Source organism: Acomys russatus, chromosome 29 (assembly GCF_903995435.1).
Source record: "Acomys russatus chromosome 29, mAcoRus1.1, whole genome shotgun sequence".
Lineage (NCBI taxonomy): Eukaryota > Metazoa > Chordata > Mammalia > Rodentia > Muridae > Acomys > Acomys russatus.
Window position 1 is genome coordinate 5,711,689 of NC_067165.1, and position 12,539 is coordinate 5,724,227.

General features: G+C 44.4%; 1 protein-coding gene across 1 annotated transcript in view; it reads right to left on the minus strand.

Annotated features, from left to right (window-relative positions):
* Positions 1-11,603, minus strand: part of Tceanc2 (transcription elongation factor A N-terminal and central domain containing 2) — a 34,945-nt gene extending 23,342 nt beyond the window's left edge. The window contains exons 1-2 of the mRNA XM_051171656.1: positions 11,460-11,603; positions 353-494 (exon numbers count right to left, since the gene is read on the minus strand). Coding sequence (XP_051027613.1) covers positions 353-494; positions 11,460-11,561 — 244 coding nt within the window. The 5' untranslated portion in view covers positions 11,562-11,603. The remainder of the gene's footprint in view (positions 1-352; positions 495-11,459) is intronic.
* Between the last annotated feature and the right edge of the window lie 936 nt (positions 11,604-12,539).

The window sequence follows — 12,539 nt, forward strand, 5'->3', positions numbered from 1 at the left end:
CACGCGAGTTTCATCCCCAGGACCCACATGTTAGAGGGAAAGAACCAGTGCATGCTAAGTTTGTCCTCTGACAATCATACGGGCACTGTGGCAAACACACACCCAACCCTCCTCCCACCACACAGTAAAACGAAAACAAAATATTTAAAAAGATTGAGGAGTGTGTTTTGTGTATTTTCGCTTCACGATTTTTCTCAAATTCTTGCTACATATTACAAAAGTATTACCCCGAGACTAGTGAAGTGTTCTAAACAACAGTCCCCTCCAGCGCCTGCGGACCAGCTCAGATGGACAGTTGGCTAACTCACGGTGTGCACACCGGAAGGACTTCCCACGGAGCACGGGAGCATACCTATCCTCGTCGACTTCAACACCTCCCTGGATGGGATTTTCTTCTTTAATTCTTCTAAGGCTGCAACTAGGTTTTCTTTGGTTTGATCAGGGAGCTCCAACACAGTTTTCCATCTTTTTATGTCTTCTACAACCACAACTCTCTGCAAAAAAGAGAAGTCGTTTGGAAAATGGAACATTTTCATTAGGAAGGCATCTGCCTTCACCTGAGCTAATGGCTCTCCTATTGGCATATGAATTATTGATTATGACCTGAACCAAAGCACGGTGTGTCTGATGGCCCCAAATGATGGGTAATTGCTTAAAAGCAGGTCCTGCTTACTGCAAATCAGGAGGAGAGCTGCATCTATTAGGAAAAGTGCAACTTTTAATCTCACCACGCCAGGCACCACGGGGCACTTAGCAGTGAGAGGTACTAAGCAAGAGAAAGAAAGGAAAGTGACTGGAACTAAGGTGAATCAACCTCACAGTTCACTTAAGTGTCTTAATTTGCAAGAGCGGAGAAGTCATAAAACCATGTTTGCTTCAACAACAAAAACTACACAAACAGTTCCCCACTTCCCAAGGAGAAAATTCAAATTTTCTTTCTGAAAGAATTAAAAACAAAACAAAACAAAAAACCAAAACAAACAAACAAAAACTTCAAAACACACAGAATGGTACAGAAAGTAATCCATTATTAAAAGGATTATTATTTCACCATTCCCCATCGAATAAGCATTGTAAAACTTAAGTCGCTTTACACCCGTCATGAAACACACTTCCCTTCTTTCTTCCCAGAAGAAGCTGCCATGTTAAAGCTGATACTCTTCTTAAGGGTAAAACACCAGGGATTGGGAATATGAGGGAAGGAGCTGGGAAAGCTTTTGTGCTGTTGTAGGATTTTCTGTACTTTCGGAATAATTTAAACTAAGAGTCTTTTAGTGAACAAAAGAGGCAGACAAAAAGTAAAAAAGTCTAATTGAAAATTAAATATTTTAGAGCTAGGCATAGCGATGCATGCCTTTAATCCCAGCATTTGGACGGCAGAGGCAGGCGGATCTCTGAGTTCAAGGTCACACTGGTCTACAGAGCCAGTTCTAGGACAGCCAGGGCTGTTACACAGAGAAACCCTGTTTTGAAAAACCAAAGGAAATTACCTATTTTATCTTGGCTTTCCATTACCCTGGGCTGGTGGCAGTCAGGGTCAGGAAGGGCCCTAGGAGCTTTGAGGGTTCTGGTGATGTTTACTGTGATGTGTTCACACCATGGAAGTTCCTCATCACACTTGGCACGTGGGTACTTTTCTACATGAAATTTCAATATAACCATATTATAAAAACAACCTCCATAAAAACCCTATTTCCTTCCCTTGGAGGGAAAACATGGGTCGGTTTTCAGTCTAGATGCCAAGGGTGAAGGCGGGGTACATTACCTCCTCACTCCCCAGCTCCCAGCCTGCTCGCTTGCTTTGCCTTCGCCTTCTAGGTTCAAAGCTAGGACAACAGCGAGGAAAAGATTTGACACTGATATAGGCCAGAACTGGTAGGCATTTCAAGATGGCTTCTCTCTCACAGGGTGGCTTCTGCAGTTCTTTGGAGAGCGCCCTGCTGAGAACTCACCTGAAGTGTCTACCTTACTGCTACTGATTCTTCTAGCGCTCTCTCTCTCTCTCTCTCTCTCTCTCTCTCTCTCTCTCTCTCTCTCTCTCATACACACACACACACACACACACACACACACACACACACACACACACACACACACGGCTAAGAGAGGGGAGGCGATCTCAAGGGAGGAGGAACAAAGGGTAATGGAACCTATGTGACGTGAAAACGGAAGGGAAGCGGTTTGCGGGGAGAAGGGGGTCCAGTTGCAGGGACGGACAATGGGAAGTGAGTAAGAAAACATAGTGAAAATACATGAAACACCATGGTAAGAGCTGGTAAGATGGTTCAGAGGATATAAGCACCGTCAAACTTGAGCACCAGAGTTCTAGCCCTAGAACCCACGTGGTAGAACTGCAAATTGTCCTCTGACCTCCACACACCCACAATAAATACATATAAAAAGAAAAAACCGTCACAGTGAAACCCACTGTTTTGTACGCTTTCTAAACAGAACAAGAACAAAGTCTCCTGGGGCAGCCTACCTCGTAGACTTTCTCTGTGGGGCCTCAGAGTCCTTCTAAGGATTCTGCATTCTCTCTGACGATTGGCCACATCTTTGTCCTAAAAACTCTCAAGGTTAAGAGCTTCAATTCTCCCTCTGGCAGCAGCCAGCAACTGTCTTGAGACTTTCTCAAGCACAGGCCTGGTCTAGTTGTTGACCGACCCTAGGAAGAGTTGAGTTCTCCAGCTGAAAGTACACAAAAGAGCCCTCACTCTACACAGAGGAAGGCATCTCTCTCTCTCTCTCTTTCACTTGGCCCTTCTTTATGCCTACGGTAGGTGATGGGTTCAGGATTCGGAAACTAGTCCTCATGTACTGCCAGCCTAAGTTCCAGAGAGATGGTCTAAGATTCTCATTTGGGAACCATCACTCTATACCTACCCTTTGCTCTCAGTCCTGGGGGACTCACTCAAAACTGAGAGAAAAGTTTTTTCCTATGGGCTACTGTAGTACAAACTAGTATTAGCATTAAATGAGGTGGAGTGGGGGAGCCAAAACCTAAGCCACATAAGGAGCCTCGTCTGTAGGAAGGTATAAATATCAAGCTTTCCCCATCCAGTATATTTTCTTGATGTCTCCATAGAATATATGTAGCTAGAGATGACCTATGCTAGCAGTAATAATAATAGTAATAATAGTAATCCTATTACTCTATACACACACCGTAGAGTCTTGCAATCTATAGCCCTGATAGGTATTTGGGGTTTCTTCCCTGTGTATTTTTACTGTTATAGATGCTGCTTTAATGAACTCCGTCTTTTCTGTATACTATCTCCGACCTGTTTACTTTTATCTTCTCATGCTCTCCCACCTGTGTCCCAGTGTAATCTAAGGATCTATTTTCCAACATCTTTATTTAGTCCATCTGGATTTGTTACTCACTAGAAATATTTTTCCTTTACTCTTTGTCTCCTTCCTTATCTCCTGTTAAACTACTGAATCTTTGTTTGTTTGTTTGTTTTTTCAAGACAGGGTCTCTTTCTGTGCTAGCCTTGGCTCTCCTGGACTCGCTTTGTAGACCAGGCTGGCCTCGAACTCACAGTGATCTGCCTGCCTCTGCCTCCGAGTGCTGGGATTAAAGGTGTGCGCCACTACACCCGGCAAATGACTGAATTTCTGTTGCTTTTGTTTTGAGATGGGTTCTGAGAAGCCTAGACTGGCCTCAAGTGCCCCGTCCTCTTGCCTTAACTTTGAGAGTGCTGGGTCTACTGGTTTGCACCATAACTTTTGCCTCTGAGTTTCCTTTAACCTTGTTTTCTCTTCATACTTTTAAAAGTAATTGCACTTCTTTCATTTAAATGTTCCCATTTTTAGGACACAAATCTGTGTTGATCAAAAACTATTATGTTTTTTCATCTTTCTTTTCTTTCTGTGTGATGCACTCTAAATGATTCCCTTATTATTAAGCTTCCATTTTTCTCTTCAGCTACATCTTGTCTGCTTTTAACCTGTCCACTATGTTTCTGCTTCAGCAAACATGTATTTTCACTGGACAAGTTGTTTCTCTTTTCATTCTTTTTTTTTTTTTTCCCCTTTTTAAAACCTTTGTGAATGTTACAAATATATTTACGACTTTAGTCTGTTTTGTTTCCTTATCCCCATTTCTTAGACAGGGAATTTATTACATCTATCTATTCATTCACCTTCCTTGTAGTTTCTTTTCTCATAGTGATTGTCTGAACCCTGAGTTCCTCTCTAAAGACTGCTTTCCCTGGGAGTCTTGTGGGCTCTAGGCTGGGAAGTGTCTTAACAGGAAATGCACACTTGCTGTGTGTTAGGAGTCTCTTGGTTTCACAGTAGACTTCATGCTAACTTCTCAGATGGTTGTAAGATGTGTTGCAGTCAACTCTTCTTCCATCTATGGCCCCAAGAACATGGCAGTCTTCATGCTGTTTTCTTCCCTGGTAGGTGGAATTTTTCTACCTCACTTTTCACAAACATGGTAGACTTATTTCAGTCTCAAGCTTCCCTGGGGGCACAGTGTCAGCTCTGAGGCCTGTCCCATACTGACCTTCAGGTCTAGTCTCTAAGCATTACAGCCACTTTCAATAACCCCAAACAGCTCAGCTTCATAGTTTACTTACAGCGCCAGGTTTAAATTTCCTTTCTCTTCTTGGTGCTTTAGGATTTCCCTTTCTTCTAGTCCTGACTGGTCTCGAACTCACAGAGATCTGTCTATCTCTGACTCCCCAGTCAGTGTTGGGATTAAAAGTATGAACCACTATGCCTGTCTCATTAAAGACTTTTAATTTATACATAGTTAGAAACAGGCTAGAAATCACAGATCAGATCATTCTGGCTAATGGAACAAATACATCTAAAGTACTTTTTCCTTTTTCTTTTCTTTTGGATTTTCAAGACAGAGTTTCTCTGTGTAGCAGCCCTGGCTCTCCTGGAACTCAGAGATCCACCTGCCTCTCTCCTCCTGAGTGATGGAATTAAAAGGCGGGCACCACCACTGCCTGGCTTAAGTCCAGGCTCTTAGGCTTGATCTAAAAGGTCTTCCACAGCTTGAGACCCTTTAGCCTCATTTTACACACTAGATACTATCAGCGGCTGCCAAAACAGTATTTTATACCCACTTCCTAGGATGGTCTCCTTTTGCCTGATAACCACTTGTCTTTTACAGACTGTCTTCAGCATCAAGTCTTCCTTGGAGGCTTCCTTCTCCTGCCTTCGATCACATTCCTCTTTGTGAACCGTTTACTGTACCTATGCTTCCGAGGGCATCTGGTAACAAGACTATCTTCTTTCCTAGCAAACTACAACTCGAGGGTCAGACAGTTTGTTCTTCATTTATCTCCCCATCCTCATTGCACAGGAGCCAAAAATGAAACAAAACTATTATATAATATATAGTTTCAGGTCTGAAAAGTGAGGGCAAAAATCAGAGAGGGTAGAAAAGAATTCTATAGATATCAAAGAAATATTTTCTCATAACTATCTTTTACCTTTTTTGGAGGGCAGAGTACGGGCTCAAGCAGCCAGGCTCCTAGCCTTGAACTCACTAGGTAGTTGAGGATGACGTTCAACTTTGACCTTCTGAGTGCTGGAGTTCCAGGAGGATAAGCGAACCCCACCGCCTCCACTGTATCCAATCAAGAGGCATTTCAAAGTGTCCTATCGGCATTACTTAGAACCCAAACAGACACAAGAGAAATGGAAGCAGACTACAACTGGAAAAGCTAGTCTAAGAACTGAACGCCTACCACTGGAAAGATATGCTTTCTATCTGCTCGTACACAGGGGGATGGCTTCAATGCCAGGCTTGAAAAAAGAGACCATAGAAAACAAACACTCATGAGCAGTGATGTGGGCGCCATTCCACTGGCTGGGGCAGGAGATAACATGCTGGCCAGTCAATCCTACAAGGGAAAGGTTCATAAAGCATCCTGAAAGCTAAACCGGAAAGAACTGGCATATTCTGTATCTTTTAATGATAGTTTAAAAAAAAATAAAGTGTTCTTGAAACTAATAGAAGAAATCGCTTCCTAAAGCAGCAAGATGAGATTAACCAAATTAACCTTTACCATTTAAATGTGTGCTACATGAGTTCAACCAAGTATCACTTTTATTGAATGAGATAAGACTATGGTGAAATTACTTGTAATATGCTGATAACGGAAGTAAAATGACCCTAAGATTTTTATACCTCTCCAGCTTGGCATTCAGAAACCTCTACTTCCTTTTCAGTTTTAGTGGGCAAAATATATGGACTCAGATGGCTTGTTCAAAATGCCCAGCTCTGCCACTCAGGGCTGCACTAAAGCAAAGCACTTCATCTCTCTGTGCCCGGATTTCTTTCTCCTTTTTTCTGTGTATGGGTTTTTGCCAGCATACACGTCTGTTCACCTTGCACATGCCTGGTGCCCTCAGAGGCCAGAAGAGGGTATCAGTTACCCTGGAACTGGAGTTATAGATAGTTGTAAGCTGTCATCAGTGCTGGGAATAGAATCCCCGTGCTCTGGAAGAACAGCCAGTGTCTCTTTAACCACGGAGCCATGTCTCCAGCCCCGGGAATCCTGATCTGTAAGTGATAGAACCATACCTTTCATAGCTGTTACTAAGACAAGAGTTAGTATCTGTAAAGCATTAGCATAATGTCTGGGCGATAAAAACAAGCTCAATAAAAATCATCACCATAATAACCTCGTCTTGAGCTTTAGTTTTACCATACAAGTCTGCCTTTAAATCAGCTTCTAAGTTGGTTCTCTCCTTCCGCCACTTATGTCCTGGGTCATCAAACCAAGTCCTTAGCTAGGCTTGGCAGCAAGTGCCTTTCCCTGCCTTTTTCTTTTTTTCTCTTTTTGGACGGGAGACAAACCAAAACTAAAACCAAAATCAAAAAGCCTATGGATCTTTACTACATGTCAGGTATTAAGCTCAGCCAGCCCTCTCACGAAGCGTTTCCTTGTGAGTTCTATGACAATTCCGGGTATTATTAGGAGTTATTCCTGACACTGATGAGGAAAACAAGGCTTCAGCCTCCAGCAGATTCTCACCAGAATGCTGGTCAGCCACATGCCTCTAACCCCAACACAGGGGGCCAAGCAGAAAGATCCTAAGCCAGCGTGGGCTACACTGTGTTGCCGGTGTGTGGGAGTAAGTGACTTGGCAGAGAGCAGAGCTAGGAAATTCTCTAAATCACACACGGTTTAACACCACTTCCTTTTAAAACTTTGCTACTGCACGCACATGAAAGTAAACACACAGAAGCATGTGGAAACAGAATGGCAAGGACTCACAGCTCTGTGCTGCTGCCTTGATTTACCCAGGCAAGTCTTCCTCTCCGCTCTTTAAGGTGCTTGCCACACAGGCTTCTCTAAGCACCGAAACAGTCACTTTTTGGAACGGGTTCTCATATTGCTCAGGCTAGCCTTCAGTTTGCTAAGTAGCCTAGGATGATTTTCCTGCTTTTATCTCCCAAGGGTGGAGAGTACAGGCACGTGTCACCACACCTGGCTTGCTCTCTTCTTTATCGCCTATATGACAATCTTATAATAAATCACATTTATATTGTTACTATCTCCCACACCCTTAGCCTCATGGGGGGGGGGCTTATATTTTGATCTCCGATTTCTCTTATGTTTCCTGTAGTACCCAGTATAGTGCTGGGCATAACATTGTTTAATAGTTGTAGAACATTATCCTATCAAACCCTTATAAGGGGCTAGAGAAATAGCTCGGCAGTTCTGAGCACTGTCTGCTCTTTGGAAGGACCCATGTTCAGTTTCCAGCACCCACAGGGCAGCTGACAGTGGCCTGTAACCCCAGATCCCTGATGATCTGATGCCCTCCCTCATCTAGCTGCCACAGGTATGGCTGCATATGGTGCATATATATTCATGCAGGCAAAACACCCTTATATACGTTAAAACAATGAATACAATTTTTAAAAAGAAGCTGGGCGTGGTGGGGCACACCTTTCATCCCAGCATTCAGGGAGGCTCAGGCAGGCAGATCTCTGTGAGTTCAAGGTCAGCTTGATCTACAAAGCAATTCAGGAGAGCCAGGGCTACACAGGGAAACACTGTCTTGAAAAAAACAAAACAAAACAAAAAATATTTTTAAAGAGAGAGAAAGAAGCCGGGTGTGGTGGCGCACGCCTTTAATCCCAGCACTTGGGAGGCAGAGGCAGGCAGATCGCTGTGAGTTCGAGACCAGCCTGGTCTACAAAGTGAGTCCAGGATAGCCAAGGCTACACAGAGAAACCCTGTCTCGAAAAACCAAAAAAAAAAAAAAAAGAGAGAGAGAAAGAAAGAACTGAAGATGGGAGGGTTAATTCCCTTAAAGCAGGCAGAAAATATTTCAACATTCAATTCTAACAATTTTTTAATGACTCCTTAATATGTAGCAGGCAGTAATATATTCCAAGGGCACAGAGGTAAACATTTCAGTGTCCCTATATTCATGTGACTTACGAGCTAAGTTCCACTAGCAAAGTGGTTCTTGATTAAGATGAGAGAGTAGGAGTTAATTCTGTAAAAACAAAGAGAAAGATTTTACAGGAAAAGGGACCATCGTCAACTCAAAAGAAAGCCCTAACAGCCCGAGAGAGACAAACATAAAAGGGAAAAAGAAAGAGAGGCAGTGTGGCTGGAAGGTCTTCACGGTAAGCCACACTGGAGCCAAACAGGAAAGGTCTCATGTGTCACGCCAAAACTTCTAGAGTTCTAGATGGCTTGGTTGTTTAGGAAAATATCCTACATGTCAAATCCTGTGCCAGTAGACACACAGAACCATGAGGACATACTTGCTCAAGGAGCTCAGAGGGCAGCAGGATGCAGACATGCAAAGAAGCAGTTTTGATATCGCCTAAGCAGGTTCAGTAAGAGGAGCTCACTAAGTTATCTGAATGACACAAAGGCCATTCTCCTCTGGAGGATCAGACTGGTTCCGTACCCAGGCGGCGACATAGGGGAGTCAGTTCTCTCCTGTTACCATGCGGATCCCCAGACTGAACTATAAAATCTTCAAGCTTAGGGCTGGAGAGATGGTTCAGAGGTTAAGGGCACTGACTGCGCCTCCAAAGGTCCTGAGTTCAATTCCCAGCAACCACATGGTGGCTCACAACCATCTATAAGGTGATCTGATGCCCTCTTCTGGCCTGCAGGGGTACACCCAGGCAGAGCACTGTATTCATAATAAATACATAAATAAATAAAATTTAAAATCTTCAGGCTTAGCAGCTTTTTACCCGCTGAACCACCTCGCCTGCCTGGCTCCAGCATATTCTTAATCACTAGACCGCACTGCTTCTAAGACAATGGAGTAAGAACATTCCTGACAAAAAGATTGTAGATGCAAAAGAACAGAGAGGTGTGGGGGCTGGGGAGCTAGACGCAGCTCCATGGTAGAGCCCTCACCCAGCATTCAAGAGGCCTGGAGCTTAATCCCAACACTGTCCCCACCCCCAAACTATCTTGGTAGCCCCTCTTCACTGCTCTCCATTACAGGCCTGTAAGTCTATGGGCGGGGGATGGGGGGGGAGTACCCAAGAAAAGAATACATCTAGGATCTAAGCCAAGTAGAATCATATAAACTCAGCATTTATATGATTAAATCTTTTTGATGTAGTGATGAAGGCTGACTGGGGAGGCAGGAGAGCTCCACACATGGCAAGCACGCTCTCTACCACTGAGCCACACCCCTAATATAGTTCTTTTCTTTCCCTGAGACGGTCTTGCTACGCAAGCCATTGGGTTCTTGAACTTTCCATCCTCCTGCTGTAGCCTAAGTGCAAGGTCTCCCAGTGTGCACTAGTACACTTAGCTTTGCTGACTGTAAATGCTCCTTGCCTCTTCCTACACAGCTGGAATCAAACTTCATTCCAGGGAGCAAACAGGCCATTTGAGTCTCTGCGGTCCTAGGTGGAGCTGTGGAGCCATGAGCCATATGCTAACATTCTGGCCAAAGCTCTGGATATAAGATACCAGAGCATGGGGCTGGGGAGATGGCTCAGAGGTTAACAGCACTGTCTGTTCTTCTAGAGGTCCAAGCTCAATTCCCAGCAACCACATGGTCGCTCACAACCATCTATAACGAGATCTGGTGCCCTCTTCTGGTGTGTATATGTAATAAGTAAATAAAATATTAAAATATATATATATGCCAGAGCACTATAAAGTGTCATTACTTTACCCTGTACTAGGTTTGTCTAGAGCAGTGGTTCTTAATCTTCCTAATGCTGTGACCCTTTAATATAGCTCTCCATGTTGGTGGGGACCCCCAACTATAAAGTCATTTCGTTGCTACTTTATAAGTGTAATTTTCTATTGTTATGATTATAATGTAAAAATGTGTTTTCTGACCTTAGGTGACCTCTGTGAAAGAGTCACTCACTACCAACAGGCTGGGAACTGCTGGTCTAGGGCATATAGAATTCTACTCGAAACTTTAGCGATGGAAAGATGATGGATGGCTCAGGGGTGGTTGAGAGCATGCACTGCTGTCGGTGTTGTGAGTTTCCGGGTTGATGGAGAAACACTGCAGGATGTTAAGGCCTTGCTGGGGCAGGAAGATCTTTAGATCTAGTCTCCGCAGACTGAATCTCTAACAGCAGTGAAAAAGCATAATTATTGATTTTTGGGAGGGGTGGGGTAGGGGGGTAAAACAAGTTCCTCACACCAAAGTGCCTAATCTAATCTATATGTTTTGTGACGGAAAACATCACGCCCCTGCAACTTTAGTCTTTATTGTGTACTGTTTGCAGTACCCAATATAGCGCAAGATGTTCCAGGTGTGCCGTGCTTGTCACATGACCACAATCACACAGTCTGTAAAAGCTCCTTCAGAAAAACAACTCTATAAAGTATAGAAAAGAATTACTGTTTTCCACAAAGATTCTCTCAAAGTCTAAATGTTTCTAGAAACCAGTTATGCATTCTTTTTTTTTTTTTTTTTTTGGTTTTTCGAGACAGGGTCTCTCTGTGTAGCCTTGGCCATCCTGGACTCACTTTGTAGCCTCGAACTCACCGCGATCCGCCTGCCTCTGCCTCCCGAGTGCTGGGATTAAAGGTGTGCGCCTCCACGCCTGGTATGGCACATTCCTTTAATCCCAGAATTTAAGAGGCAGAGGCAGGTGGATATCTGAGTTCTAGGCAGCCTAGTCTACAGAGTAAGTTCCAGGCTACACAGAGAAACCCTGTCTCAAAAAAACCAAAATAAATAAATCTTTTTTAATCAAAGCGGCTGGTGATCCTATCAGCTAGCAACCATACCTTAAAGCCAGAATTACTAAATTAATTCAGGGTAGCAGAGATGCGGGAACTGATAAAAGTCTGTACAGGGTATGTGGGGGGGAAAAAAAAGAAAAAATTTTTGGCTGAGCATGAAATCCTTGCTGGGTGCTCAGCAAGGAATCTTCATGATCCCCCACAACCGAGAACCCCTTGGCACTGCCTCGCCCGCTATCACAATCTTTTGCACATTTTCTCTGGTCCCATATCCCGTCTTACCTTCAAAGATTCAATCGTTGCTTGCTTGTAAACCTTTCCTCCGGCTTGTTTCTTCTGGGGGCTATTCTGGGTCCTAGGCGTTCGAATGACGAACTTATCCATCGCTGGGGACTCCGACGACCCTCAGAGGCTTGAGGTGTAGTCTATTCAAGAAACAGGGTGAAACTTCATTAAGACTGAGATGTGGGGCCGGGTGGTGGTGGTGCTTGCCTTTAATCCCAGCTCTTGGGAGGCAGAGGCAGGCGGATCGCTGTGAGTTCGAGGCCAGCCTCGTCTACAAAGCGAGTCCAGGACAGCCAAGGCTACACAGAGAAACCCTGTCTCGAAAAACCACCACTACCAACAACAACAAAAGACTGAGATGTGTATTTCCAAAAGTGACTCAACTGGGTTTTCTAAACACTCCTGAATTATGAGGGCTTTTGGATATTTACAGGAAGTAAGATTTGAGAGAGAGAGAGAGAGAGAGAGAGAGAGAGAGAGAGAGAGAGAGAGAGAGAGAGAGAGAGAGACTCTTCTTTCAAAAACTGAAACTATAGGTAAGTTTACTTGCTGGGTTAGGTTCCTAGCTTCCAGAAGAGCACACTAGGAAGGGAAGCGGATTCCAATACCCAGGGTAGTGGGATGACTTCTGAAACCCGGAATTAGGGTTTCACTGAGCCCTATTTACAACCACTCCACGGCAGCCCAATCCCAAGAGTTTCTATAAGACCACAACAAACATCTCTAGCCCTCGATACAACACAGGAGCAGGTCTAGAAACCACGGCTAGGTGGTCAGAGGACCCCAGCCATGTCCATAAGCCAAAACCCCATCCTTCCCTTGCCCCCAGCACTCGGAGGCCTGGAAAAGGGTTATCCTGTCACAGCTCGACGTGAGACCCACCGGGAAAATCAGCCAAGCTTACAGCTTGGTCTCTTGACTCCCAAGACACCAAATCCGGCCACGCGTAGGAACTATTTGTACTCTTCTTCCCGGGCCCAGGTCCTCGGAGGTGACTGGCGAGAACTACATTTCCCAGAATGAACTTCGAGGCGCGCGGTGGCTCGGGCTGCTGGAGGCGACACGCCTCGACACGTT